Source organism: Raphanus sativus, chromosome 6 (genome assembly GCF_000801105.2).
Source record: "Raphanus sativus cultivar WK10039 chromosome 6, ASM80110v3, whole genome shotgun sequence".
Classification (NCBI taxonomy): Eukaryota; Viridiplantae; Streptophyta; class Magnoliopsida; order Brassicales; family Brassicaceae; genus Raphanus; species Raphanus sativus.
Window position 1 is genome coordinate 45,272,077 of NC_079516.1, and position 26,149 is coordinate 45,298,225.

At 37.5% G+C, this 26,149-nt stretch overlaps 5 protein-coding genes across 8 annotated transcripts; 2 read left to right on the top strand and 3 right to left on the bottom strand.

The window, feature by feature from the left end:
• Positions 1–506: 506 nt before the first annotated feature.
• Positions 507–3,971, top strand: LOC108812378 (calcium-dependent protein kinase 28). Its single transcript, XM_018584627.2, has 11 exons — positions 507–1,039; positions 1,236–1,366; positions 1,458–1,499; positions 1,590–1,701; positions 1,781–1,859; positions 2,155–2,451; positions 2,535–2,650; positions 2,746–2,853; positions 2,942–3,004; positions 3,129–3,302; positions 3,395–3,971. Exons 1-11 carry the CDS (start codon positions 725–727, stop codon positions 3,551–3,553), a joined length of 1,596 nt encoding a protein of 531 aa, XP_018440129.1. The 5' UTR covers positions 507–724; the 3' UTR covers positions 3,554–3,971.
• An 88-nt stretch (positions 3,972–4,059) lies between these two features.
• Positions 4,060–5,280, bottom strand: LOC108812381 (thiosulfate sulfurtransferase 18). Of its 3 annotated transcripts, XM_018584629.2 has the most exons (6): positions 5,216–5,280; positions 4,891–4,982; positions 4,742–4,821; positions 4,593–4,663; positions 4,403–4,456; positions 4,060–4,280 (listed from the first exon to the last, which is right to left on the bottom strand). In XM_018584629.2, the coding sequence occupies exons 2-6, from the start codon at positions 4,980–4,982 to the stop codon at positions 4,185–4,187; spliced, it is 393 nt and encodes a 130-aa protein (XP_018440131.1). In that variant the 5' UTR covers positions 5,216–5,280; the 3' UTR covers positions 4,060–4,184. The 3 variants fall into 3 exon arrangements, with proteins under 3 accessions (XP_018440131.1, XP_018440132.1, XP_056844339.1); XM_018584630.2 differs by lacking the exon at positions 5,216–5,280 and having other exon boundaries at positions 4,399–4,456; positions 4,891–5,156; XM_056988359.1 differs by lacking the exon at positions 5,216–5,280 and having other exon boundaries at positions 4,742–5,156.
• Positions 5,281–5,780: 500 nt separating this feature from the next.
• Positions 5,781–7,663, bottom strand: LOC108812380 (receptor homology region, transmembrane domain- and RING domain-containing protein 1). The gene is made up of 5 exons (XM_018584628.2): positions 7,246–7,663; positions 6,934–7,164; positions 6,455–6,859; positions 6,281–6,378; positions 5,781–6,190 (listed from the first exon to the last, which is right to left on the bottom strand). Exons 1-5 carry the CDS (start codon positions 7,361–7,363, stop codon positions 6,113–6,115), a joined length of 930 nt encoding a protein of 309 aa, XP_018440130.1. The 5' UTR covers positions 7,364–7,663; the 3' UTR covers positions 5,781–6,112.
• A 1,240-nt stretch (positions 7,664–8,903) lies between these two features.
• Positions 8,904–10,283, top strand: LOC108805692 (heme oxygenase 1, chloroplastic). Its single transcript, XM_018577626.2, has 3 exons — positions 8,904–9,417; positions 9,603–9,826; positions 9,908–10,283. The coding sequence occupies exons 1-3, from the start codon at positions 8,997–8,999 to the stop codon at positions 10,106–10,108; spliced, it is 846 nt and encodes a 281-aa protein (XP_018433128.1). The 5' UTR covers positions 8,904–8,996; the 3' UTR covers positions 10,109–10,283.
• A 777-nt stretch (positions 10,284–11,060) lies between these two features.
• On the bottom strand, positions 11,061–25,822 carry LOC108812256 (nuclear pore complex protein NUP205). Of its 2 annotated transcripts, none has more exons than XM_018584460.2 (45): positions 25,547–25,822; positions 25,356–25,451; positions 25,185–25,259; positions 24,997–25,101; positions 24,798–24,908; positions 24,084–24,243; positions 23,566–23,651; positions 23,327–23,449; positions 23,024–23,251; positions 22,540–22,629; positions 22,036–22,179; positions 21,710–21,826; positions 21,415–21,621; positions 20,977–21,078; positions 20,735–20,872; positions 20,254–20,384; positions 20,048–20,167; positions 19,778–19,901; positions 19,471–19,668; positions 18,803–18,921; positions 18,425–18,575; positions 18,132–18,244; positions 17,969–18,050; positions 17,781–17,867; positions 17,583–17,660; positions 16,806–17,012; positions 16,318–16,410; positions 16,134–16,247; positions 15,870–16,040; positions 15,699–15,754; positions 15,542–15,614; positions 15,279–15,469; positions 15,030–15,156; positions 14,873–14,950; positions 14,635–14,799; positions 13,963–14,133; positions 13,748–13,885; positions 13,034–13,177; positions 12,787–12,888; positions 12,619–12,705; positions 12,376–12,507; positions 12,169–12,269; positions 11,815–11,934; positions 11,427–11,547; positions 11,061–11,342 (listed from the first exon to the last, which is right to left on the bottom strand). In XM_018584460.2, the coding sequence occupies exons 1-45, from the start codon at positions 25,685–25,687 to the stop codon at positions 11,262–11,264; spliced, it is 5,598 nt and encodes a 1,865-aa protein (XP_018439962.1). In that variant the 5' UTR covers positions 25,688–25,822; the 3' UTR covers positions 11,061–11,261. The 2 variants fall into 2 exon arrangements, with proteins under 2 accessions (XP_018439962.1, XP_018439961.1); XM_018584459.2 differs by having other exon boundaries at positions 12,619–12,708; positions 25,547–25,821.
• Between the last annotated feature and the right edge of the window lie 327 nt (positions 25,823–26,149).

Genomic DNA, 26,149 nt, shown 5'->3' on the forward strand with positions numbered 1-26,149 from the left:
CCTACTGAAAATACAAAACGTATACGCATTAGATAAGAAATAGTATAACATAAGATTTAGTAGAATTCAACCAAAATAAGATAAATTGTGGTTTAGACTTGTTTGAAAAGACCAAGTCAACTTGTCAGACGAAAAGTAATCAGCATAAAATTAAAGGTTTGTTTACTTTTGGGATTGGAATACAGGCTGGGCCGGATGTGTATATAAACTATATAGAGTTGGTTAGAAACTGTGTTCAAAGAAAAAAAGAGTTGGTTAGAAAGAAACTAATAAATGTGTGCATAATAGGTGACAATAATAATCTCTAACAATAATGCAACTGATATTTTGGTGTGTGTTTAAGAGGTCGAAGTTCACACCAATCGTAAACAAAATCAACCCTTAATGCTTTTATTATCAATCAAACATTTGTTTTAGTGTCCTGTAATAAATAAATGGGCAGAGTGTACTTACCGAGTAACTGTGGTAGTAAGAGAATGAAAAGTAGAAGAAAAGGCAAAGAGGACTAGAGGAGGGACCAAAGGAAAGTGGAGGGGAGATTTCGTTAGAGGATTCTTCACTCGCTCTTTGGGTTTGACCAGCTCAACCCTCTTCTCCTTCCTCTCTTCTTCTTCTTCTTCATTTTTTTTTTTGTTTATATTAAATCATTCATCCACCATCTCTCTCTCAATCCCAAATCTATGCTGCTCTCTCTGGGATCTTATCTTAGCATCAAAAAAGACAAATGGGTGTGTGTTTCTCGGCAATTAGAGTGACCGGTGCCAGCAGTAGTAGACAGACCAACAACAACAATAAGAAGGCATGTAAGAAGACTCAGGAGAATAAGCCCGCAACCAACACGAACACGAACACGAAGCGGAGAACAACGACGGGGTCAGTCCCTTGCGGGAAGCGTACAGAATTTGGATACGCGAAAGATTTCCACGAGAGATATAGCATAGGGAAGTTGCTGGGTCACGGTCAATTCGGGTATACCTATGTTGCCATCGACAAGGTCAATGGCGATCGTGTCGCCGTTAAGAGACTCGATAAGACTAAGGTATTATCATTTACTAGGGGATTCAACTCCAATCAATCAATCATATGCAGCATCGTTTTGAATTTTATTTCCACTACTATATACTATTCATTAGATTCTTCTATCTTTGATTCACCTAAAAGAAAAGTTTGGGATCTGTTTTTTCAATTTTAATTATATTTCCGATTGATTCTCTCCAATTTGGTGGCGGTGACAGATGGTTCTGCCAATAGCGGTGGAGGACGTGAAGAGAGAAGTAGAGATACTAAAAGCACTTTCAGGGCACGAGAACGTTGTTCAGTTTTACAATGCCTTTGATGATGACGACTACGTCTACATTGTTATGGAGTGAGAGAGCTCTTCCCTTTTAATTTGTTTCTATCCATTATTCCATCATCATCAATTTTGAATCTCACTCATTCACTCTCTCTCTCTTAAGGTTGTGCGAGGGAGGCGAATTGCTGGATCGGATTTTATCCAAGTTAGTTAGTTACCATCTCTATCTAATCACTTCTTCTCCCCCCCCCCCCCCATCTATTATTGAAAACACCTTTTTTTTTTTAACTTTCAGGAAAGATAGTCGTTACTCCGAGAAAGATGCAGCCGTTGTCGTCCGACAGATGCTCAAAGTCGCTGGCGAGTGTCATCTCCACGGTCTTGTTCATCGTGATATGAAACCTGAGGTCTTTTATCTTTTCTCTTTTTTTCCCAACTCTCACGGTCTCACCTCCTTCTACTTATATGTTCTCTTTCCTCTTTCAGAATTTTTTGTTCAAATCAGCTCAACCTGATTCCCCTCTTAAGGCTACAGATTTTGGTTTATCCGATTTTATCAAACCAGGTCAGTACAAGCTAATCCCTAAGCTCATCTCCAACCCCCTTGGCCCTTACTCCAGAACGGAGTGGGAAATGCAGTAATTAATCCCTAAGTTCAACTCTAACCCTCTTACTCTAAAACGGAGTGGGAAATACACTAATGAACAAAAATAAAATAAAAATTGACTCGACACATTTTTATTTTTTGTTCATTACTCTATTTTGAAGTAAAATTTGGAGTGGGGTTGGAGATGGTCTTAAGTGACCGAGCCTTCTGTTGATTTGTGTGATTAAAAACTCTAAACAAATTAAATTTACAGGGAAAAGGTTCCATGACATAGTTGGGAGCGCCTATTATGTAGCTCCCGAAGTACTAAAGCGCAGATCAGGCCCTGAATCTGATGTCTGGAGCATTGGTGTTATCACCTATATTTTACTCTGTGGAAGGCGCCCTTTCTGGGATAGGACTGAGGACGGTATTTTCAAAGAGGTCCTAAGGAACAAACCTGACTTCCGCCGCAAACCTTGGTCTACTATTAGTGACAGCGCCAAAGATTTTGTTAAAAAGTTGCTTGTTAAAGACCCTCGTGCACGCCTCACTGCTGCTCAAGCCCTTTGTATGTTCTTTTTTTTTTACTTCTTGTTGGCAATTTTAATCATCTGCAATCTTTAGACTAATCCTCTCTTTTGCCTTTTGCAGCACATGCGTGGGTTAGAGAAGGAGGGAACGCCACTGATATCCCTGTCGACATTTCTGTTCTCAACAACTTGCGTCAGTTTGTTAGATACAGCCGTCTTAAGCAGTTTGCTTTACGGGTAAGCATAACGAGGAAAAAGAAGTTGTAAGAAAAAAAGAAAAAACAGAGAATTTTTTTTGTCACTTATGCTCTGTGTGTTCCCATGTCTGGCAGGCGCTTGCTAGCACACTCGACGAGGCAGAGATTTCTGACCTCAGAGATCAGTTTGATGCAATTGATGTGGATAAAAACGGTGTCATTAGTCTCGAGGAAATGAGACAGGCAAGTGAACTTTAATGACTAAAAATTGCTTTAAGAACAAATACTAGTTATGTATTATTATGCATGATCAGAGTCTTTCTCTCTACAGGCACTTGCCAAAGACCTTCCTTGGAAACTGAAGGATTCACGAGTTGCTGAGATCCTTCAAGCGGTAGTTACAGTTTTTCTTTTTTTTTCTTACTTTCCGTTGCAATTGTATCTGTGGGGGGTAATATCATTATCAAAGAGAAAGTGCAGTTTCAATATAATCTCTGAAAAATCTTTGGTGGACACAGATTGATAGCAACACTGATGGGTTAGTGGACTTCACAGAGTTTGTAGCAGCTGCTCTACATGTTCATCAGCTGGAAGAACATGATTCAGAGAAATGGCAGTTAAGATCTAGAGCAGCTTTTGAGAAATTCGACATTGACAAAGATGGGTACATAACGCCGGAGGAGCTTCGAATGGTAAAAGCTTTGACCTCCTCTTGTTGTCTTTTGTGGAGTAGATGATGGGAAAAAAAATGAAGTGTATTTTTTGTTTTGGTGAATTTAATCAGCACACGGGATTAAGAGGCTCAATAGATCCACTTCTGGATGAAGCAGACATAGACAGAGACGGGAAGATAAGCCTGCATGAGTTCAGGAGACTTCTAAGAACAGCGAGCATAAGTTCGCAGAGAGTTTTAAGCCCTGCCGGCCACAGGAACCCTCGGTAGTTTTAAATGGTATTTTTTTAAGTAGAAGAAGAGGAAGAAGAGGAGAAAGAAGACATGGCAGTGTAATTTGTTGTTGGATGTGAATCACATCATGTGATATTGTGTTTATATGTAATGTTGGTTGTACAATAAGTGGGTTTTTTTGGGGGGGGGGGGGGGGGGAGGTTGTAAAAGTGGTAAGTGAGTGAAGCAACAAAACCAGAGAAATGGTGTTGGCCTCTTGGGTGATTCCTTGAAAAACATCAGGAGAATTCTTTTGGGTCATCACCAGGGGAAGGAGGTTATGGAAGGCCACACCGAGTGGACCAGATCCAATTTTAATGGGTTGGGGTACAAAAAGAAAGATAGATTCCAGCTGTAACTTGATTCTCTTGTAATATTATTGTGGGTGTGAGCACCATACAGACTTTTTCTATTATTTTTCATGATCCTCCAGCCAGTATTGGAGGAGTCATACGGAGTGGCTCTCCCTGTCTATTTTTGATGATTAATATAATATTGCAAACTTTTTCCCTGCGAAGACTGATTATTTATTCAACAACGAAATTATATTGGTAAAATACACGATACATAGCCATAGGCAATACATTATTACATTGCATTGTACTTTTATTTTTAAAAAGGAGGATGATTAGTTTGCAGATTGCTGCTGCTCCTTGTTGATGGGAAAGTTCTGATCCACCCAAGCCAAGTACCCACCTCCTACGTTTCTCACTTTCTTGTAACCCTATTTTTTACATTCAAGATACTCTGAATCATTTTTCATCTTCTTTCTTAAACAACAATAAAAAATCCAAGTGTATTATTGACTTTATGTATATAAATCAAATTAAGCCGGGGTCGACTTACTGCAGCGACAAGCTCACTTGTGGCATTGAAGGATCTGGCTCCACTCTGACAACCCTGCATGTATCATATTGACTTTCAATGTGATTCAACTACTCTCCGATCATACAAAGTTAAGTTATTAAAGAACAAAAAAAACAAAGTTTTTTTTTTCATTTCTTGTGGGTGTGATGAGGAAGAAAAGAGTTATTACCACAAGGATATCATCAGTTGGGCTGAGAAGAGAGGATACTTGATCCAAAAATTTTGGATTCTTCACTCTCCCTAGTGTATCACACAGATCAAGAGGGTCTTAAATATGTACATCTAAATTGGATAATAACTCAACTTGATTTTGATTACCTTGAGGTGTGTTGAGCATGTAGGGAACGTTGAGGATTTTAGGTGCCAGACAATGGCCTCTCCTGAACTCTTCCTCGGTCCTGCATGTAGAAATTAACAATTTGAATTTGGTTACTTGCACATAGTGATGATGGGACAATAGAGCGCACCTAACATCAAGATATTGATGGTCGGACTGGAGGAGAGCCTTGGCTTGGCTCACATCAACAGTAACAACTTCTTCTGGCTTTGATGGAAACATCTTATTAATAGCGAAGAAAAGAAGAAGAAGAAGATGAAAGCTTTAGGAAGAGAGCAGATGATAATAAATAACCCGGAGAGCAGAACATTAACAGATAATGTTATTTATTAACATACGCATTATGGTCAATATAAATATCATAAATAGTATATGATTTAGCCATTACAAATTTGTTGCTATAGACAAGCAAAATGAAATCTAGAATAAAGAACATAAAGATAAGTATAACAGACCTTAGACAGCTAAGTAAAGCCCACCTAGTAAACGTGTTCACTTCTCACTAGTTTGAAATAATGGAAAGAAATTAGCGTGAATTATTAACATGTAAAACTAATATTCCTTATTTGGCGTCCAAACCAAAAAATTTAAACAAAAAGGATGACCCTAAACACAAGTTTCTCATGTTGCTCATTCACTGAATCCAGTGGAAACAATGTTGTCGATGGAAACAAGGATGGAACTGCGCAACTAACGATCCCATGGTGAAGTCATTTTATTGGGTGGAACGTTAGGTATGGATGAGGGGATGACGTCTCATTCTTCCTCTCCTTAATTGTTAATATATTACAATAAAAATCAAAAGCCACGTTCCATTCCACCATGTATGGGGAATTTCGGATTCAGTATTTTTAAACTATAATAAACTTCGGGACAAGCTATTCACATCAAAGTGTAAGATTGGCCCTGGATCTTGTACCTCATCTGACACGGACAATCTAAAAAAGAATTTGTTTCAATCGATTTGGTTGCCTTCTATGTACAAACACACACACAAACAAGGTCGGTCTTAACTCAAAAAACATGAACTGATATATCATATTCGCAAATAAAAAGATTACGAAACAACACTCACATACACACACAATGATCATTTATATGTGAAAAAAAAAAGCTAGGATGACTCCCAGCTTTATGTATACATATACAAATAATGTACACATGTAAAGAACAACAATCAGGCAAGTAACAAAAGAACTCATGATCTTTTTTTTTTTTTAAATAGTATCGACCAATATGGCAAATCGGCTTATCCCAACATGATCTCCCCATTCAATATCACGGGAACATCAGACCGATGCAAACATGGCCCTGATCCACAGAAACCGAGCACTGATATCTTGCAGCCAATCTTAAAGGCTTTGACTGGATTGAGCAAAGGTGAATCTTCCCGTACTTGTACCTGTTCTTGGACTATCTCCTTTATGTGCCTGCAAACAACAAAAACATCGTCTTGAATCCACCAAAAAAACACACAAAAAAAGGAACTAGCCAGGGTTTTAACTCTCATGGGGGCTCACCTGGGAAGACATAGTCTGTGCTCTTATATCATGCTTGCACACGGGGCAGGATGTACCCCATTTTGTCAACCAAGAATCAATACAGCTCAAGTGAAAAGCTGCACAAGTGAGTGATTCACCCCCAAAGCTTAGCTAAACTAAAAAAAAAAAGCCAAAAATCAAACAATTATTTACCATGTTGGCAGGGAAGTAGTCTGAGTGACTCTCCAAACCTATAATCCTCGAGGCACACAGCACACGTATCTCCTCCTTCGCGAAAAGAATCAGAGAAGGTGAAGGTGGGGAGGGCGCGGACGAGGTTAGGATCCAGTGACAAGGTGCGGTTGTTGTGGCTACTAGTACCACGATAACGCCATTGGGTCCAGTGTCTAGGAGCAAAGAAGGCGAGCAAGAGGAAAGTAACGATGAGAAGGAGAGAGAAGAAAGAGATGGCGAGGACGGTCCAAGCACTGCCCTTGGTTGGGGGGTAAATGCAGCATTCGCCCTCTCTCCCTCTCGCGTGCTTTCTCAGGATCTCACCCGCAACGTTCGAAACGAAGACTGCAGTAACTGTTATCTCTTCACTAGTGTTCACCTTCACTGTGCAAAGAAAAAAAAAACAGATGTTTATTTGTTTTGGAATCCAAAATTGATTTAAATGATTTGAGGCATACTAATGAGGAGATCTTCGTTGTCTAAGTTGTCGTAGACGATCACAGCTTGGAAACCGGAGGTCTGGGCGTGGAGAAGCTTTTCCTCGAATGAGCATTCGCCACGGATGATGAGAGCGAACTTGGTTCTATGTTGAGTCTGGTTTGATGCGAGGAGGAGAGGAGAGGAGCAACCGTCGGGAGGATCGGGGACGAAGAGAGCTCCGCATATTCCGTTTCTGGGGACGGAGCCGTCTACAAGGAACAATTGAATTTAAAAAGAAAAAAAAAATCAGACAGATAAGCAGTGAGAGAGAGAGAGAGAGATTGACCGACCGAATTTGGCGGGGAGATGAGGAAAAGAGGCGGAGATGGAGTTGAGTACGACGGTGGCAGTCGTTAATTGTAAGAGAAAAGGAGCTGTTGCGAGTAGACATACAATAGCATCTCTCATCTCTTTCTCTCTCTCGGCCCTCGCCTGGTGGATCGATTCGATGGCTTTTCCGTTTCAGGCGGTCGCAAAAAAAACGCCTTTGCTTTTCCACAACCGAACCTTCTACTCAACTCAGAGGCTCTAGTTCTTTTTTTCTAACTACCAACGTGGCCGTTTATTTGGTTGTGGTCGTGGTGAAGGAAACATACAAAAGGAAACAGACTAGTCATAGTCACCCTCCTCTGCTAGAATTAGAATTAAGAAAACCAAAAGTCCGAGAGAGAGTTGCACCACTTCCAGGAGATCAATACTCAGATCATGGTAATTCGAGCTAAGATGCATATGTAATGTCCTGTCCGTCTATAGCTAACGAGCCTCGCGGGTTTCATTTCGTGTGGCGGGCTAGCTAATGGACCTCGCAGATTCTATTCCAAATGATAGGCGGTGCGTTAACTTTTTGTAGGTTCGAAAATTATTGAATAATTGCACTCTTTATCCACCAAATTCACCATATTTGCATTCCACATACTAAATTTTCCTAATTTTCTTCCTCCCATCACCACCGTTTCCCTCTCCCCCCCTTCCTATAGCAAATTTTTAATATCCAACTTCTTTTAGGATTTTGAGCAAATTCACTCAATTATTGACTGACTTTATAATTTATCACATTGTTTTTTCATGTTTTTTGTCTTACTCGCACAATATCCTTAATCATTTTCTGATAAATCATCTATCTTTCTCTGCTACATTTAAATCACGTTTAAACTCTCGAGTTTAAAATGAATATATGACTGAAAGTCTGAAATGATAAGTACATTTTAATGATATAAAAAATCAAATCAATTATAAACAGTTTATCATATATCAAAAATCAAGATGTTACAACATACTTCTGATAACCAAAAAACTTTGAGTTAAGGACTAATTATTACCTCAAACGATGTTTGATATATCATTCATCCACATATGCTTTCATCGGATCTATGGATGACCAACTTTCTAGTCATATGCAAGATGGTGCAGAGGATGACTTAACTTCTGACTTCTAATTAGATATATTTAACTTTTAAATATGATTTAGATGACTAAACTTGGGAATCATATGGTTATCCAGATCATCTCGAGTTTTAGTAATATAATAGTTGTTAGTTGTAAAAAAATACATCCGGAAAAATTTAACTTGCATAAAATCAGAAAAGGAGAAAATCTTCTTTGCATTTAAAAATAAAAGCATTTGGCTGGGTTTGACAAAGAAAAAAAAAAGCGCATCTCACTGGATAGTAGAAAGTATATTACAATGATGGAGGATCTTCAAGTGTGGACAAACTTCTCTAAAGAAGTGAAGGGGATAAAGATATTATTAAAAAAGATTTATCACCTCAAGACCGTCTACATTCATTTCTCTCGATCTTGTAATGTAATTATTTTGATTGATCAAATAAATAAAATAAAATAATGTAACTACAAATTCTTTAATTAGAGCTAAAAGATTATTTAGTAGAAAAAAGGTTAACTGTTAACTTGGGCTTGCTGCTGAAATAATGACCCCTATTAATTTGGGACTGTGTGTCTTCTTCTCTATTTCTTCAAAGAGAAGACATTACTTGTGCCTCCTTCCATCCAATACTTGTATTTGCTTCCATCTGATCTAACTATGGCTTATTCAGCTCCATCCCTATCCCTATCCGTCTCCAAAACCCCACAACTCGCCAGATTCTCGTTCGCTTTCTCCCCGCTATTCTCTCGCCGCCCTAGGATTCAGAATCTAAGGATGCCCACCAACAAGACGTGGTCGTCCTCTGTGGTGGTGGTGGCGGCGACGGCGGCAGAGAAGCAGCAGAAGAAGAGATACCCGGGAGAATCGAAAGGGTTTGTGGAGGAGATGAGGTTTGTGGCGATGAGACTTCACACGAGAGAGCAGGCCAAGGAAGGAGAGAAAGAGACGAAAGCTCCCGAGGAACGTCCCGTCGCTAAATGGGAACCCACCGTTGAAGGCTACTTGAGGTTTTTGGTGGATAGTAAGTTGGTTTATGACACCCTTGAAGGGATTATTCACCAATCCACTTTCCCTACTTGTGAGTTTTTTTCTTTTTCAATTTAATCATTACATAGACTCAGAGAGTCTTCAGACAACCGATTATTAGCTCTAAAGGTTCCTTCTTGTGTTAGAAACAGATAACTCTGGTCTCGGTGAAAATAGGTCTCTTTTTATTGTGTATCCTTTGTTGTCACAAAGTAGTGTATTTTTATTTTTCGTTAGATGCTGAATTCAAGAACACGGGGCTGGAAAGGGCAGAGAGTTTGGCAACTGATTTGAAGTGGTTTGAAGAACAAGGATACGAGATTCCGGAACCAACTGATTCTGGTAAAACATATGCTCAGTATCTAAAGGATTTAGCAGAGAAGGATCCTCCTTCATTCATTTGTCACTTCTACAACATCTACTTCGCCCACAGCGCTGGTGGCCGAATGATTGGAAGAAAGGTAATATTTTAAAAAACACTTTTTTTGCTGCAAAAATAAAACCGACAACTCTTCTGAAGCTTTATAACTAATTTCTTTCAGGTAGCCGAGAGGATTCTGGACAATAGAGAACTGGAGTTTTACAAATGGGACGGCGAGCTTTCTCAGTTGTTGCAGAACGTGAGGGAGAAACTGAACAAAGTTGCCGAGGAGTGGACGAGAGAAGAAAAGAATCATTGTTTGGAAGAGACTGAGAAATCGTTCAAGTATTCTGGTGAGATACTTCGTCTCATTTTGTCCTGATTTCTCTCTCTCTCTCTGTCTCTATAAAAGAGCTTGTGGCAAAACTAAAATCCCCTGCTCAAAGTTTTTAAAATTCCTGTATCATATTTAAACAACTCGCTTCTGCTTGTTTGTATCAAACTCTTTATTTGCATAAAAGCTATTACGACGTTGGAAGTTCAGCGTTAATGTATCATAGTCAGATTTATTAAGTCTAAGAAGAGTCTCTGGAAAAACCAACACCACCATCAATGGTATAACAATCATGTTGTTTCTTAAAAATGTATTTCATTTTAAACCATGAAACTATTAATTTGATTATTTAATATTTCACTCCTATTTTCTATTTTTTTTAATTTACTGTGATTATGAAAAAAATGAAAAATTATTTGATGGTTACTATAGTTAGAACATCGAACACTGATCAAACAAAAAGCTGTCGACATTTCAGAAGAAAACAAACATTAATGAACAAAGATAGCAACTTTGGTGCTAAAAGCTTCTGGGATTGGAGTTCATAATATAATTAATTAATTATAATAAAATGATTTAACCGCTCTAACTATTAATTTCGCAAAAAATGATGGTTCACAAATAATAATACAGATGTTATGAATAATTATAGTTGACTGAATTTTTTTTTATAAATGTAAGACGATTTTCAGTTGCCAAGATATGAATCTGACGAGAAGTGAAATCTCACATGAAGATCAAAAACAGACATAAATAAGGTGAATTTTTGGAGCGTAAGGCGCAAGCAAAACTGTATGCATGTAATTATTAATCAAAAACGTGGCCGCGGTTAGGTCAGTTGCCTATTTTAAAACCAGTAACCACTTTCAAAATTCAACAATGGAAGACATAATGTTATACTAGGAGAAAAAGTCTTCATCAGTCTTCTTCCTCAAATGTAAACATTATGTTGATCTACGGAAATGTCAATACAAGGCCATTGGCCGAGAGAGTATGGCTGTTGAAAGCGGAGACAAAAATATCCAGTAATAGAGAAATCGCAATCAGAGTTAGATCTCGTGGATACAACTTGCAACCTTTTAGCAGTGAAATCGGTGAGCCAAGTTATACATAGCCAACAATACATTTTTGATTTGGACATTTCATACAAGGAAATAGTTCAACCACCAGATACGATTCTCTACATTTCTTGAGAGCCCCATCATAAACACTTTTGGACAGCCATTTCTTTTACAGTAGTCGCCAGTCTCTTGAAAACCTTCAAGTTGTGTCCTACTTTTCCCTGAGATCAAGAAGTCCTTTCACTTTAATCACATGATGATTACGAAACAGAAATTTATTGTAAAATCGATGAAGCTATATATACCTCATTCAGTAATGCAAGCCTTTCTGTGATAGGTGACAATTTGCCACAGAGATCTGTAACTTCCTGTTGTTGATGAGATTTTGAACCATATGGTGATGCCCGCTCATTTGAACTACCAGATCTGCGTAACAAAGCTTTCAGCATTGACGCACAAGAGCGATTCGTTTGAACATATCATATATTTCAATGCATAAACCTAGTCAATATTTGGATTTGCAATTGCAGCCATACAGATATAAAACAGTGAGTTATTCGCTGTCACAATTTGCGTAATCCATAAGACTAGGCGTCTCATCGAGAACCAGGACTGATAGTCTCCAGAAAACTAAAATATTTCCAACTTAAACAAAAAACTAAGATATCAATGGTTGAAAATAAAGCGGCATACCTATCTTGGAGATGGATCAAGATGATATTTAGTACATGCTCTGTTAGTTGTAGTAACAATGTGATTAACTGGTCCCTGCTGCCCACGATTTTGCACATTTCGACCATAGCTATGTATCTCCTGAGGTTAATAACAAAAGCAATAAGAACATAAATACAGTAGTCAAGCATCTTTCTACATGCATTAATTGCCCTATTAGGTGTTTAAATAACTTGGTGAATTTACCCACCATCATGATACAAAGAAGTAAGCATTATCTCTACTTCATCAATATATCAAAGACGCATACTCTATGATATGTATATGACCTACTTCTTGGGCGCTTTAGCAAGCAGAAGAAAGAAATTCACTGACCTTTTATGTATGTTGTCTGATGCTGTGACATATTCTTGGCAATCACACATTTTGATTATTGCATCTACATCTTGTCTTGAGAGCTCGTTAATGTCTCTAATCTGCAAATCATACAGTACAGTTCTGAATATATATATATATATATATAGATAGATATATAATATAAGTTAATATTTTGTGAAGAGTAAATATTAGGATAGTATTAACCTTATGAAGGAGTAAGGACTTTTTCTCTGCTGCCCCCTCGAGGGAATCAGTCACATGCGAAAGAAGAGATGCAAGCAGCATCAACGTTGGTTGCCGTAGTTTAGCGGAGCTATCACAAGAATCATTTGATATCTGTAGCGGCGGGGGGTAAGTGGAATAAAGAAGGGACATGAGTATTTGGTCAAAACAACGGGATAATAAGAAATGGACAGAATACAGAGAGGGAAATAGCTACAACAGTACCTGTAACCTCAAAGAATTTTTTGTCACTAGAAAATATAAGAAAGAAGTCAAGCTGAACCGCAACTGAGACAATTTGAGCTCTGATCCCTTCTGTCCACCAGAGGAGAACACAAATATAAGAAACAGAGGACTAGATGACAATAATTTGTGATGCGCTAATCCATGTACCTGAACTACGTGTCCTTCTCGAGATGATATGAAAAGCTTGCTCATCAAATCAAACAGCCCTTGAACAAATCCATATTCATCGTTCTCTTCGAAAGGCCAGACCTACAAACACGGAACATAATTTCTTGTGAATTTAACTAGCTTGTGGTATTTCGGCGAACCCCCTAGAAGATACAATTATAAGAAAAATATGAGCAAAAGCCCTTCAATAAGATTAAGAAAACTGTAAGCACCCCCAAAGAATTACCTTGCTCAATATTCCTACTGCTAGGATAATTTGCTCCATCAATAAATCATCTGCTTGGGTTACGTCTTCACGAAGAAGTTGGTCAAAAAGCAATTGATGTCCTTTGATAAACTCAATAACTTCACGAACAATTTTATTCCTCCCCTATCAAACGCCCATATAAAAGGAGAATAAGAAACGTAAATGCAGTTCGCATTTTAAGAAAATCAGGTTCCCAGAAAAAAATGACTTGTAACTAAATAGCAAAAAGACTACGTGACAATAAGGATCAGCTATCCAGAATAACTAACAAGAACAATACAAACTGTTCTAAACTTTACAAATGCTTCTGTCATCCAGTATTATTGTTCTCTACATTTTGCAAGCATACTGCAATTGGCAAGCGATTGTCCCTGTATAACTTAAACTCTCAAAGACTAATACCTTTTTCTACGTCTACTTGTAAAAGGCATTATAGATGTATAACAACTACAATAGAAAAATAAGTAACATGATTCACCTTTCTACAGTACGTAAAAACAACACACAGGTTTAGGGCAGAAAAAAAGAAAAAATAATACTGATTTTAATTTTCAAACAAACTCAACACGGTATCTGTCATTCAGTTATCATTCTCACATAACTCCTCAACTAACTCACAAAGTCAGAAGATGAAAGCTGCATTAGCAATCCAAAAGATAGTAAAGAAGTTTTTTCTAGAGAAAAGAGGCTAACCTCGAAAAATTCAGAGGTCTCAACCAATGAAGTTAGGGAAAACACCAATCTTAGGACAGCAGTAATTATTGTTCGTTGCTTTTGAACATCATATCCTGTATCAGTCTGAAGCTTCATATTGACCCGCCTCATATTTCCCTGGAATGTACTTTTGGGCTTATAACCAGAGAAATATCGAGGTCACAGTAAAAAAGCAGATAACTAGAGTTTTTTACATTGGTAATAGTAGCTCTAAACGAGGCGATATGTTCCAGTGCACCCATGGAGAACAGAACCTGGCCTCCAGACTTTCCGTACTTGTGGCTAATTCTAAGTAGCAATGCAAATTCTGCCTCTAAGGTACATGCTCGCTGTTGTGACTCCAGTAAATGTCTTCCATCCTGGGCCTAATGGTATAACAGGTACACATGGATGAATGGAAGTCGTAGAAATAAGTATACCCACATATCAATCATGTCTCCAAAATTAAAAAACGAGAGGCATATGAAGATTATATAATCATCAATACCTAATCGGTAAATGGGGTATAAAAGACACGAGTTGCATAAGGTGTATCTGCTTTTCATGTGGATCAGAAAGGCAAACCAGCGGCTAATTGGCCACAATATGCCATTTAAAGAAGATTTAACATGCTTGCGATACTAATTTGACCAGCTTACAAATATGTACACTGTAACCTTGAATTTCCATGAGTGAACTTCTACACACTGAGGGCATTTTTACTTTAATATAATTTTTATCTATTGGTGCTGATTTTAAAGTCAACTCAGATTAACTAACTACCAGTAGTTACCAAAAGTTAAAGCAAACAAAAAAAATCATATCAATGAGCTTACTATAAATATTCCATAATATATAACACAATCAATAATTAAGAGGAAAAATACCTGGTGGGAGATATTACTAATGCTGCCAAGGCAAGACCGTATGAAACCTCTGCTCTGAAGCTGACTAAGAAAATATCTCTCGTGATCAATACAAACAAGAGCTTCAAGCACGTAAAGTGAAATCGTTTTTCCAAATTCACTGCCTTGACATGCATCCTTGATTACCTGAAATTCGTATTCTCAATGTGTAAAAGAGCAAATGATTATTAACTAATAATACGAAAGAAGTAACATTTACCACATCCAAGATGCCCTGGGCTTCTTTCTTTATTATAGCAAAGTTGGCACGAGCAAGGTCAGCCTGCTCCTTGTCAATCTAAAAACACAAGAAAAATTCAGCATCGAAGCATACATGGTCTGAACAAATAAGTCTCGTCTAATCAGTAAATACATACCTTCTGGATATCCAAATCTTCATCATCTTGATCACTAAGCAACAAGAATTGCACGACTGATGTTGGCACCTCCAGAGCAATCATATGCTGGCAATACTGGAAATAGCTCAAGAGCAATGCATATTGGCTGATAGAGAAAGGAAAATGAGTTAGGAGCGGGGATAAACTGAATATAGATTATCAAGGCAGAATATAACTGCGTGATGTATAACTAAGTTCATATACAAGAACTGGAGCTTAGAAGCATACCGCCTTCTCAAGGATTCTGATGACTCGTGCCTTAGAATTGCCATAACAAGTTTCAAAAGAAGTGAGTGGCAAGCACCAGTGGATAAATGTTTTACCATCATGACATCTAGACATGTCACTGTGTCAGAACTCAAGGCACCATGAAACAAAAATCTATCATCACGAAGTTTGGCAATGCAGGTAAGGGCGACCTATTAAAACCTAAAGTTAGTACATGGAGAACACATTTATACAATAGAAAAAACTCAAAAGCTAAAATGCACCTGAGTAAGTACAAACGCCATTTTTAATGAACAATCCGGAGAAGCAGAGGCACTTAGAGAGGCGTCAAGTATCCTGCCAATGACCAGAGACGAAAAAGTCAGGCAATGTTCAAGAAAGCTATATAAACAAATAACCTCTGGCACGGAAGGAACTCACCGATACAAAATTTCAGATCGATTATCCAGAGAAGATATTCTTCTGCAGGCAGATATCTAAAACAAAACAGATAAAGCATAACAAAAAAAGATAAATCCGTGATATCTTGGAAAAGTGGCACATAATCATGATTACTAAAACTGATCTGAGATTTTAAGGAAAGCAATCAACCTCGACAATCTGAGACCAGCCAGCTAACATATGCAGTTGGGCGGCTTGCTCCTCAAGGTTTCGATTATACTTCCACCCCCATTTCAACAGCTGTTGAATTGTCTCTCTAACTTCATTAACCTCGGCAACATTTTGAAAACTGTCCACTAGGGGAAATCCAGAATGTAGTTCCTAAACATAAATAGAATTAATGAGCGCAAAAGTTTTATTACAGGAGAACTTTATAGGAGAGAAGATCTGGTGTCAACTATCACAAGAACAAACCTGATAGAGTTTGTTACTGAAGGAAGATAGATCAATCAGACGATCACCACGCTCAGAATAATAGTAGATACTGCCACTTACAGAGGTATCACGGTTTTCAAGTATTTCCTTTACCTGTAATTAAACTCCATATTCAAGACCAATATACACAACGCAGACACACAGCCATATTCTCAAGCCTTACCAGTGTGTCATACTTTCGGCTTGACACAATTTGAGGAAGCTGCATCGAAGCATCAGGAGATCTAAACTGGAGGATTTCAAGCAACGCCAATACCTGAACTCAATTCAAAAAGAGAAAAAAAAGTAAGAAAGCTGCTCCCATGAACAACCTCAATCTAGGCAAGAAATGATGACATATACAGCTTTCAGAAGTCCAGTGAAAGAAAGTGATGCTGCACGGGAAAAAGCGACATAACTTTTTTTTTTAAATACTACTGTTCAGAAAGAGTGGAGTCAGTACAGTTATTTGTATTATCCATGGATGGTCTAATAAATAAAATGGTAGACTGACAGATCAGTGTTACAAATGTAGCACCAATGAACATACGAACTAATAATCATTCGGGTAGACCATCAGCGAGAATATATCTATTAGACCGTAGGATAAAACGAGGTAGTTTCTAAAGTCGCATAGTTTAAGCATCAAACCTTTAGAGATTCTAAACTCACCTTACTTTTACTGATTGAACTAGTTCCAGCATAATCAAGACCATCCTGAAGAGGATATGTAGTGGAAAAATAAAGTTCGTTCCCTGCTTCAGTTACCTCCCGCCCAAAAAGATGAGAAAGTATGCTCTGACACGCCTCTAGGTGATCTGAACTGCTTCCAGAACCATTATGCAATGCAATAGCTAGGAGCTTTAACAGCCACGCCCTCTGGGAAAGGTAGAGATAGATAAATGAGAAATAATATCAATAACATAAAGGACTCCTAACACTGAAATAACATATAAATTATTGATCTGTTCTAGGAACACATTCGGATGATGAATTCTATTACTAACGGAAAAAAAGAGATAAACCGTAGTGCATACAATATTTTAACCACAGAAACAGAACACATGATAACTTAGCAAAACAGAAATTGCATACAGATGACATAAGAAGAAACGAATCTACCTACAGAAATTTCAAGGTGTCACAACAATAAGAAGGAAATAGTGCATATGTGCAGATTATCATTTTTGTCTATGTAAAACTAGCCGAAGAAATATTACGTATAAGTGGTATCATTCTGGACATGGGAGGAAAAGAACAAAAACCACTGGCATGGTTATAGATTTGCTAAGAAAAAGTTTAGACAAGGGATTGGGTGGAAAAAAAAAACAACCTAGGGACACTCCATTAAAAGAAAGAACCATATATAGGCAGTCAATATCTTAGAAAAAATATTATATACTACAAAGAATGAGCTGGCAAGATACTATCATGGAAGTAAGTAGAAACCTGATGAAGTGAACTAATACGGAGCGTCTGGCTACCACTTCTTTTTGGAAGGGTAGCAACACCGATGGTATCGAGATGCTGCAACATTAAGGCATATAAGAAGGGATGAGTAAACAATAAGTCACTTGTGACTTAGATAGGACAGCCACCAAAGAAGAATGGCACGTTCAAGTACAAGGAGAAGATAATCTAGAGTACCCGAAGAAAAAACTGATACTTTTTGCTGCTCAAGAGATCCATGATTGGACCACTAGTTAGTGGATCCAAACTCAACTCACACAAAAGCTGCAAAGAGTGAAAGATGGTTTAGAAAAAACAATTGACCAAATAGAACTCGCTTCTTTGAATAGACCAGATATTTATCATACTGGATCAGTATGTCTCACCTGAAAGCCACACTCAAAGAGTAAGAAGTTTATATCAGGGTTTGGAAGTTTTTCCAGCATTTCAAGAATGACCTTCAGACAACTGCAGATTGCGAAAAAAAAAAAGAAGATTACAATTGAGAGAAATACATTACCATACAATGCCAACAAATGACAATCAAACCTGTAGTGGAACTTAGGCTGCAAAACTGTGCCTTCCACGGGGGCATCCAAGTCAAACTTAAGAAGCAAATGTGTGATACTTGGTGCAGGCCGGTTGATACAATCAACCAGAAGCTACAAATGTAATGGTCATATCGTTGAGATGATATTAGGCGTACGGATAAATCAATAATAATGAAAGACACTAAAACCCATTAAAAACGCGAAGAAAACCCATTTAACATCCCTAGACCAAACCATAGTGCACAGAGTATGATATTCTAAAAAGTGAACCCATCAATTGATGAAAATAACCTGCATAATAAGGACCCCTAGATCATCGCAACTGTTCTCTACAACTTCACCCTCTTCAAGTCGTAGCTCAAGGCAGGACGCATAATCCTCAATCAAGGAATTTGCAGCGTTCATTTTAATCAGCATTGGAACGAGACCAACCAAGCGAGAACTGTTACAAGAGTATGATTAATTAAAACCCATGTACATAGCAAGCAAATTAAAACACAAGGTCAGACTAATTATACATAGCAAAGGAAATCAATCAAATATTTTTAAAACTAGTGTATCTGAAAGCAGTTCCTAATGGTATATGCTAATGCTATCTGAGAAACAAGTTAGATGTGACTGAAAAGACTACAAATGAAAAGAAGTGGCTCTATAAAATTTTGTTATCACCTTAAAATGTTCATCAATTTGATTGATGATCTTTGAATCTGAGGAAGAGAATCATATCTGACATACTCCAGCAAGGCAACAATTTGATTATGATCTTGCGAGAGAATTATATCCAAAGGCTGCAGAAATAACAAAATTAAACATTAAGTTACCTGACCGTCTTGTGCATTATAACATAAAAACATGGAAGGGTCTGCTGATTGTGCTTCATGAAAAAAGTAAATATGTTCGTATAGACGGTTGGGCATTAATTCCAAGACTCATCAAGCAATAACCAAATTAACAACAGTGACCAGATTCATATTTTACACCACGTAACACAACACTGTAGCAGGTTGGAGAAGGAATCCTATTTATTGCTATTTGTCAAGTAGGTTATGATCACATAGAAAATTGCTCACTTCTGTACCCTGCAGCTTTTGACTTAATGTTAGTAACCTTAATTGAAGGGTATACACGAAGATACATAAATCATTGTTAATAAGACAACAGAATGCTGAACAAATGATGTCAACTTCCTACACAGTACTAGAAATCTCTGACTACATGAATACTCTTTGAATAAACTACTTTATTTATATATAACTGCATTTTCCACTACATAATAAGAGTTCGAGAAGTAGATACACGAAGTAAAGCTTCGATGCATCACAGGAATATCAAGGTACCTGGTACAGCGGACGCCAGACATCAGAAACAAGCAAATCCTTCTCAAAGACAAGTAATAAGATTTCCAAAGAGAGTTGCACAGCCTTTTCCAAGATCTTCCCGTATGTTTTACTCATTCGCTCGCTCATGATGGAATTGACCCCAACCTGAAGGACACTCATAAGGTTCCTATACAGTGTTTTCCCACTCATGAAATCCTGGAAAAAAAGGTGAACCAATTATATAATATTATATGCAACATGTCTATAAGATAAGGATTGTGTTTCCACTGTAAAAAAACAAAAGCAAGAAAATTTTAGTAACTACTTTTAGTAATTCTATAACTGGTAGCTGCGTTTGTAGTAAAGATGTTTCAGCTGACACCAGAAACTGTGAATGCTCCGTAAATCCATCAAGATCCTCCTCCTGAATATCATACATGCTTAAGATCCTGAAGTGAAATGCAGAAAATGTTAATCCACTTCAACACGCATATACACACATTTAAAACATATCCTTATTTCTGCTAAAAGAAAAACAAAATATTGTGGCAGAGCAAGAAAAAGGAAAGCATTAAAAATAGAAGAACAGGTTTACATGTGAAAATGTTGTAGGCACGCCACAACCAATTGCCACTTCTCACAAGGATCCGAGTATGCCCTTTGAGGAAAGGGGGCGAATACATGATCATAAACAAATTTGAAGATGCCAATAAATCTACAAAAAAAATATGTATAGAAAACGTCAGCCCCAAAATTCCTATGAATAAGATTCACTTAGATACGATAATCTAAGGCTACTACCTACGACCACGATCAGTCACATCTTTCTCTCCGGCAATCAGAGCGTTAATAAGATTAAGGAACGATATTGTTGAAGGATATTGTTCTCTCCTTGCTTCAATTTCATTTAACTCGAACTGCATATCATAGACCTGCATATAAAAAAATCTTAATTAGGTTTCAAAATAAGCCAAAGATGCACTAAACAACACATGCCATACTAACTTTACCTCAACGAACACAGAACAACGAGTTATGTGAGTACTCAGGAAAAAAAATCACATGAAAGTCCTTCATACTTAGAATATAATGATGTTGTTGAAGGAATAAGACAAATATCAATATTGTGACAAACAGCTGCTTTACATGGCAAAATAAATATTTTTTTGCAAGATAACAAAAAAAAAAAATCAATGCGGTAATAAAAATCTAAACAACTACGAAAGAAATAAAGTAGAGATGTCTATTAATAATAATATTCCCTATGACGCCAAGCATTTACCTGAGAAGATTGGTCAGTCTTTCCAACCGGTGATCCCACAACAACCGGCAGATCATACTGCTCAAGAAAAACCCAGATAGGGTCCCTCATTTCTGGAAATACATGAACAAAAGCAGCAATGGTCTTCCTAAGAGCACCCTGCAGAAGATACAGTTACCATAAACGCAAGTTAGATATATACTGATGCCGGAGGCTTTTTACAGATCATTTGACAGTCGAAGCGTAAGGAGAATGCCACTCACCTTCAGATATGGAGGAACGTTTTCGTAACCAAGAAGCTTAAAAAATGGTTCGATATCAGGAAACCAATTTTTCCTCTCAGTAGGATTACCATTCTCAACAACCTGTAGAATATGAAAAACACACTTACTGACCAAATAAAAAAGTATATGCAGTGTAAATATCTGTTCACAGAAGAGGAAACATTTGCAAGGAGGTTTAAGCAATATATTGCCCAATCCCTCCCAGTTGAGGAAGCATTTGCAAGTATGTTCAAACATAAGTTTCAGAGATGAAAGGGATCCACTAGAAGAGAGAAAGCACGTATGTAAGCAATTAGAACTGAATCGCAGTTAAACCATGTTTCTTAGAAGCCACCTTAGTTACCAGTATTCTACAAAAAGGTTATTAACTTTAGAATGAAAATAGAGCCAGAATATGTTTAAACAACGTTATATAACCTTTTGAAGTACATTCAGATATGCAACAAGTGCTTTTGCATCGCCCTCCAGGAAGTCTGGCATCACCGCTCCAGCAGTTTGAAGAGACTGCTTGAACTTGTCATCGTAAATTGCTATGCAATCAAACAAAGTGGCCCATCCTATACTGCGAAATGCTGTACCTCTGAGCAACTCATAGACCTTAGAAGCACCTTCTTGAGTGGAAGCCTGGACAAAGTCAAGATGACAGTAAGGAAACTTAATGGATAACGGGGTAAATGGGGGCCACAAAAAACAATACAAAGACTTCTCATACCAAGGTGCGCAGCATTTCCAAAAATGCCACAAGAGTTTTGAAATTCGTGTGATCCTCTCCGGCAAAATTTACAAAAGTCCACAAGACATCATTCCCGTAGAGTAGCTCCGGTTCTTTCTGCAAGAGCTTGAAATATCAAGACTCGAAAGAAGGCATATGGTATGAAAAATGAAATTTGATCCAATCGGTTTGGTTCCGAGTTCTCACTATTATGCTACGAGAGACAAAATTAGCTTCAAAACATATCAACAGTACTTATCTTCAAACTTTTTCTCGAGAAAAAATAACAAACAAAGAAAATAATAACTGTTCTAGTGGTTCTTTACCTGATAGATATTGCTTACAAACTCCATAAGGGAAATAAATGGTAGCGGCCTGTCAGCCTCTTCAGTCTGCATACTGCCGTCAAGTGGATCACTAATTCGGTAAGAATTAAGAACACTCATAGCCATGTCTTTTGATTCCTTCACCTGAAATATAAGAATGATCAGGCTAGACGCAGGAAATAAACACACAGATGGCATATATTCAACTTATCAGACACTATCAGATCAGAAAATATCCAGGTGCAACCGTAAAATTTTGATTTTTCTATGCCACTCATCTCAAAAGTGATCAAGCAGAAATCATCAGAGTTTGTGACTAATGCAACAAAAAGTTACTTCCGCATTCGAAAAGCATCTACCACCAAGTTTTATCATGCTTATCAGACCATGAACCTAGGGATAAAAATTTACCAAGCTTTACTTTATTAAGTTGTAGCGTTCAAACTTTGATCACCAAAAGATACTCAATATTAAATAAATTCTAGGTAAAGATACTGAACAAACCTTGTCTCTTGCAATCGGGTGAGATAGAAAACATGAGGTTAACTTGTGTAGATACGCATTATATATGTATATCATGTCTTCCTCATCGTTCTGCGTGTAGCAACCACCAAAATGTCAGTCACTGATAGACCCACACAAGGGAGTCAAAGATAAAAAAATCTGTAACGAGGATTAAATTTGAGAGTCACTAATTAAGTAAGATCATAGTGACTATGCACGAATAGATAAAACATCCAAGAGAAACCCACCGAACACCAATATAATAAAACCATATTCCCAAGTAGAGATCTATATCACAACTTTTCTTCAATAAAAGCTCAGGAATTCAAATATGTCATCTACTAACTGGAAATAAAAGTAACTCTTCACAGTTAATGTTCGTCAAATGATATTAAGTCGAAGAGAATCCAACAGGCGCCCAGCATTTGACAGACAATAACTGAGTACGCAGAATTCCTGGCAGTGCTGTCTAGAATTAAAGTACCTGGTAGGCTGCAGTTTGAAGAACATTATCCAGCAAAAACTGAAACACGTTTTTTGAAAAGATGGACTCCAGGCAGGAGCATATGTGCCCCATATCAGTTGTTGACGCAGCAGAAATTGTATCCATTCCAGATATCCCATCATATATCAACATTAAATGCACAGCCCATGCAAGCCTTACGCCACCAATGAAGCCATCAGAAGGGAGGTCACTGCCAGAAGCCATGACCTGAAGTGTGTTTTTATGTGTCAGTTTTCAGTGACACGGACAAGTCGCAACAGAAAATGTATTAACTCGTCTTACAATATTCTGAAATTCTGTCCTAAACGAAGCATCTTGAGATATCATAGATGACTTATCCGATAGTGCACTGATGGCATCTGATATGAAGGTAATGATGAGAGAAAACAGAAGACTGAAACTAATCTGCAACAAAGAAATTAATCATGTTACTTAATACGAAAAAGAAAAATTATATAATCAGCAGCAAATGAAGCGAAAGCCATAAAAGTTTCCATGTCATGGAGAGGATTAGTATAAACCTGATACTTTATGGTGTCATTTCCTTGAGTTAATTGAACTGCATTGTCTTTTAAAACATTGTATATGTCCTTCACATCTTTTGGACCTGCGAAGAACAAGTTTCTTAGAAGCATGACAATGAAATAGCAAATATCCTCAGAGCAAAAAAAAAAACAACAGCAGTGCTTTAGTACTGTAGTTTAACCATTTTAATATCCATAGAACAAACAAGAGCCAAAAATATAGCATATGTATCAAACACCATAAATGACATACGATACTCAACTTCAATCAAGCATGCAAGCACATTCAATGCATGCCAACAGACATAGCATAACTGAAAACACAATATATTCATAGCACATTGCGTAATGACCTAACTAGTCTGGCACATAAGTTTCCTAGCAAACTTATATAACAACTAATCAGTAGGTTTACTTGCTACGGTATACAATAGAACTTAAGAAAAGCAGCACTCAAATCCTTAAACAAGTGGCACCCTTCGCGCAAAAGCTTTATTAAAAATAGTTAAGCTTACCAGGTCTATCAACCAAAATCGAAAGAACAAGGCAATGTCCCAGGATCAGTCTTTCCCTATGAACAACAGCTCTTCGTTCAACAAGAGCACCTCTCGAGTCAATAAGGTATTGCTCACATAAGGGCCCACCCAAGCCAGAAGGTTCCTCCCGATTGAGTTCCTAACAACAAAAATTTGCTATCATGAAAATCATAACATAATGATGGCTAAGAGAAACAAAATGTCGCAAGATCTTATAAAAGCATCCTTTGCTTAAAAATTTCAGCTATAAAGATAACTGAATTAGGAGACAGTCATTAACTGTCTGAGTTTAAAATGAAATTTTTCGTTTGGTATGAACTCTATCATCCGAAGCCAATGTCCATCAAAATATTCAAAAGATGACGCTTGAACTCATGTTGGTCTTAATGCAAAGAAAGATGATAATAACAAGTGTCACACAAAATGGAATCGCAACTCTCTTTGATTTTAACGCTAATATAGAGTCCACCACAAACAAATTTCAAAGATGAGGCTCACACAGGATGTAAAATTACCCAAGCGTCTTGAACTAAGAAGCTTGTGTAGTAGAAAATTTTAAGAGTACCAGAAAACATTAACCAAACGATTCAAAAAAAAAAAAACAGGTGAAAACAGCAAACAATCATTTTCACGATGTGGACAAAACAGATAGCATGAGGATGTATCCACAAAAGAACAAAAGTAGTAAATTACCTTTATAAGATTAATCAACCGTTGTCTGAGCCCGGCTTTAATCAGATCTTCCAACAGGCCCTGAATGTCAGCTATAAGATCAGGTTCAACCCCCTGGTCCATAACAACTGCCTGTTCAACAAGAAAAAGGTTATAACGTGTGGAAATGCAAAGAAGAAGAAGAAAAAAAGCTAGAAATATAAACATGAGTGCTAGCTACCCTGAGGAGTGTGTAGAGCGTTGATGTAAGATCTCTTCTCCCTGTGTACCATAGCCCAGTTGCAAGCCGTTGAATCTCAAGCGGGTCCCGTCCCATCAAGCCCCACTAAGCGCATAGGATAAAAAAATATAAGAGCATATCCCAAAAAAAAAAAAAATAGCTCCAAGGTGAAAGTGAAAGGGATCGACCTCCTGGTTTGCAGATACAAGCAGACGAACAGAATCTATCTCATTTAGGTGAAGCTCATCACTCAGTTTCAAGCTCTATAATCAGTAACAGTAAAAGAGTGTCAGTTAGATCTTATAGAGAGAAACTTTGCTTTTAATCGGTGTATACTGAGAAGCAGCAGCAACACTTACAATCGCAACATCTTGTTCATCCAAGGATATCGGTAACGAATCAGGAAGTCGAATCTCTTTGGACTGAACTTGCGCTCTATCGGACGCCTTCGGAGGCTGAAACAGAGAAAAAAAACAAATATAGAATGAGAGCTCAATCGAAATCGGAGAATTATTGAAAAGCTACGGGAAGGATCTCCAAAATCGAGTACCGGGAAAGAGAGGAGGTTCTGGAAAGAGGAGAAGGAGTTTCGAAGGGCGTGAGTGAGTTCGATTCGCTGCGTTGGGCTTGTCCCCGACGCTCCGAGCAGCGAAGACTGTACTATGGCCGCCAACTCTTTCGGCGACACCATTTCAGGTAGCAGACGAGAGAAACTAGCCGCGGAGTGAAGCACAAAACCTTCTGAAGAAAAACCCTAACACAGAGAGAGCGTTAACGCAAATAGTGCGCCTCCAGAGACCCTTTTAAGTTTTTGACGAGCTGCCTCTTTTTTTACGGACTCATGAGCATTGATATCATTAGTGATGTTAAATATACAAATTACAATAAATTTATGTTAAATATTTACAATTTGACCCAAAAATATAAATACAATAAATTTTTTAAAAGTAAATTAGTTGTTTTTCTACACACATAAATAATAATTTAAATATAATATTATTTTAAATAAAATTTAACTTATATTTAGACATCATTATTTTTATATTTTTTCTCTTTAACTTTAATAGAAAAGAGAATCAAAAACGCGTTTTTGTAGTCTTACTATTTCATTTTATAAAATATTCGGTATTATCAAATTCAAACCACTTTTACA

What these genes read in the sequence shown, in the direction of transcription:
- LOC108812378 (XM_018584627.2), top strand. Translation starts at nt 725, where the DNA reads ATGGGTGTGTGTTTCTCGGCAATTAGAGTGACCGGTGCCAGCAGTAGT. An exon ending in CTGGATCGGATTTTATCCAA is followed by an intron (nt 1,500 to 1,589) that starts GTTAGTTAGTTA and finishes TTTAACTTTCAG; the next exon opens with GAAAGATAGTCGTTACTCCG. An exon ending in ATCCGATTTTATCAAACCAG is followed by an intron (nt 1,860 to 2,154) that starts GTCAGTACAAGC and finishes TTAAATTTACAG; the next exon opens with GGAAAAGGTTCCATGACATA.
- LOC108812381 (XM_018584630.2), bottom strand. Translation starts at nt 4,982, where the DNA reads ATGTTTCCATCAAAGCCAGAAGAAGTTGTTACTGTTGATGTGAGCCAA. An exon ending in CATGCTCAACACACCTCAAG is followed by an intron (nt 4,664 to 4,741) that starts GTAATCAAAATC and finishes GTGATACACTAG; the next exon opens with GGAGAGTGAAGAATCCAAAA. An exon ending in TGAGCTTGTCGCTGCAGTAA is followed by an intron (nt 4,281 to 4,398) that starts GTCGACCCCGGC and finishes TGTAAAAAATAG; the next exon opens with GGTTACAAGAAAGTGAGAAA.
- LOC108812380 (XM_018584628.2), bottom strand. Translation starts at nt 7,363, where the DNA reads ATGAGAGATGCTATTGTATGTCTACTCGCAACAGCTCCTTTTCTCTTA. An exon ending in TCATCTCCCCGCCAAATTCG is followed by an intron (nt 7,165 to 7,245) that starts GTCGGTCAATCT and finishes TGTTCCTTGTAG; the next exon opens with ACGGCTCCGTCCCCAGAAAC. An exon ending in CACAGACTATGTCTTCCCAG is followed by an intron (nt 6,191 to 6,280) that starts GTGAGCCCCCAT and finishes TGTTGTTTGCAG; the next exon opens with GCACATAAAGGAGATAGTCC.
- LOC108805692 (XM_018577626.2), top strand. Translation starts at nt 8,997, where the DNA reads ATGGCTTATTCAGCTCCATCCCTATCCCTATCCGTCTCCAAAACCCCA. An exon ending in CCAATCCACTTTCCCTACTT is followed by an intron (nt 9,418 to 9,602) that starts GTGAGTTTTTTT and finishes ATTTTTCGTTAG; the next exon opens with ATGCTGAATTCAAGAACACG. An exon ending in GCCGAATGATTGGAAGAAAG is followed by an intron (nt 9,827 to 9,907) that starts GTAATATTTTAA and finishes AATTTCTTTCAG; the next exon opens with GTAGCCGAGAGGATTCTGGA.
- LOC108812256 (XM_018584459.2), bottom strand. Translation starts at nt 25,687, where the DNA reads ATGGTGTCGCCGAAAGAGTTGGCGGCCATAGTACAGTCTTCGCTGCTC. An exon ending in GATTTTGGTTGATAGACCTG is followed by an intron (nt 23,652 to 24,083) that starts GTAAGCTTAACT and finishes TGTTCTTCGCAG; the next exon opens with GTCCAAAAGATGTGAAGGAC. An exon ending in AAATTGATGAACATTTTAAG is followed by an intron (nt 18,576 to 18,802) that starts GTGATAACAAAA and finishes CTCTTGTAACAG; the next exon opens with TTCTCGCTTGGTTGGTCTCG.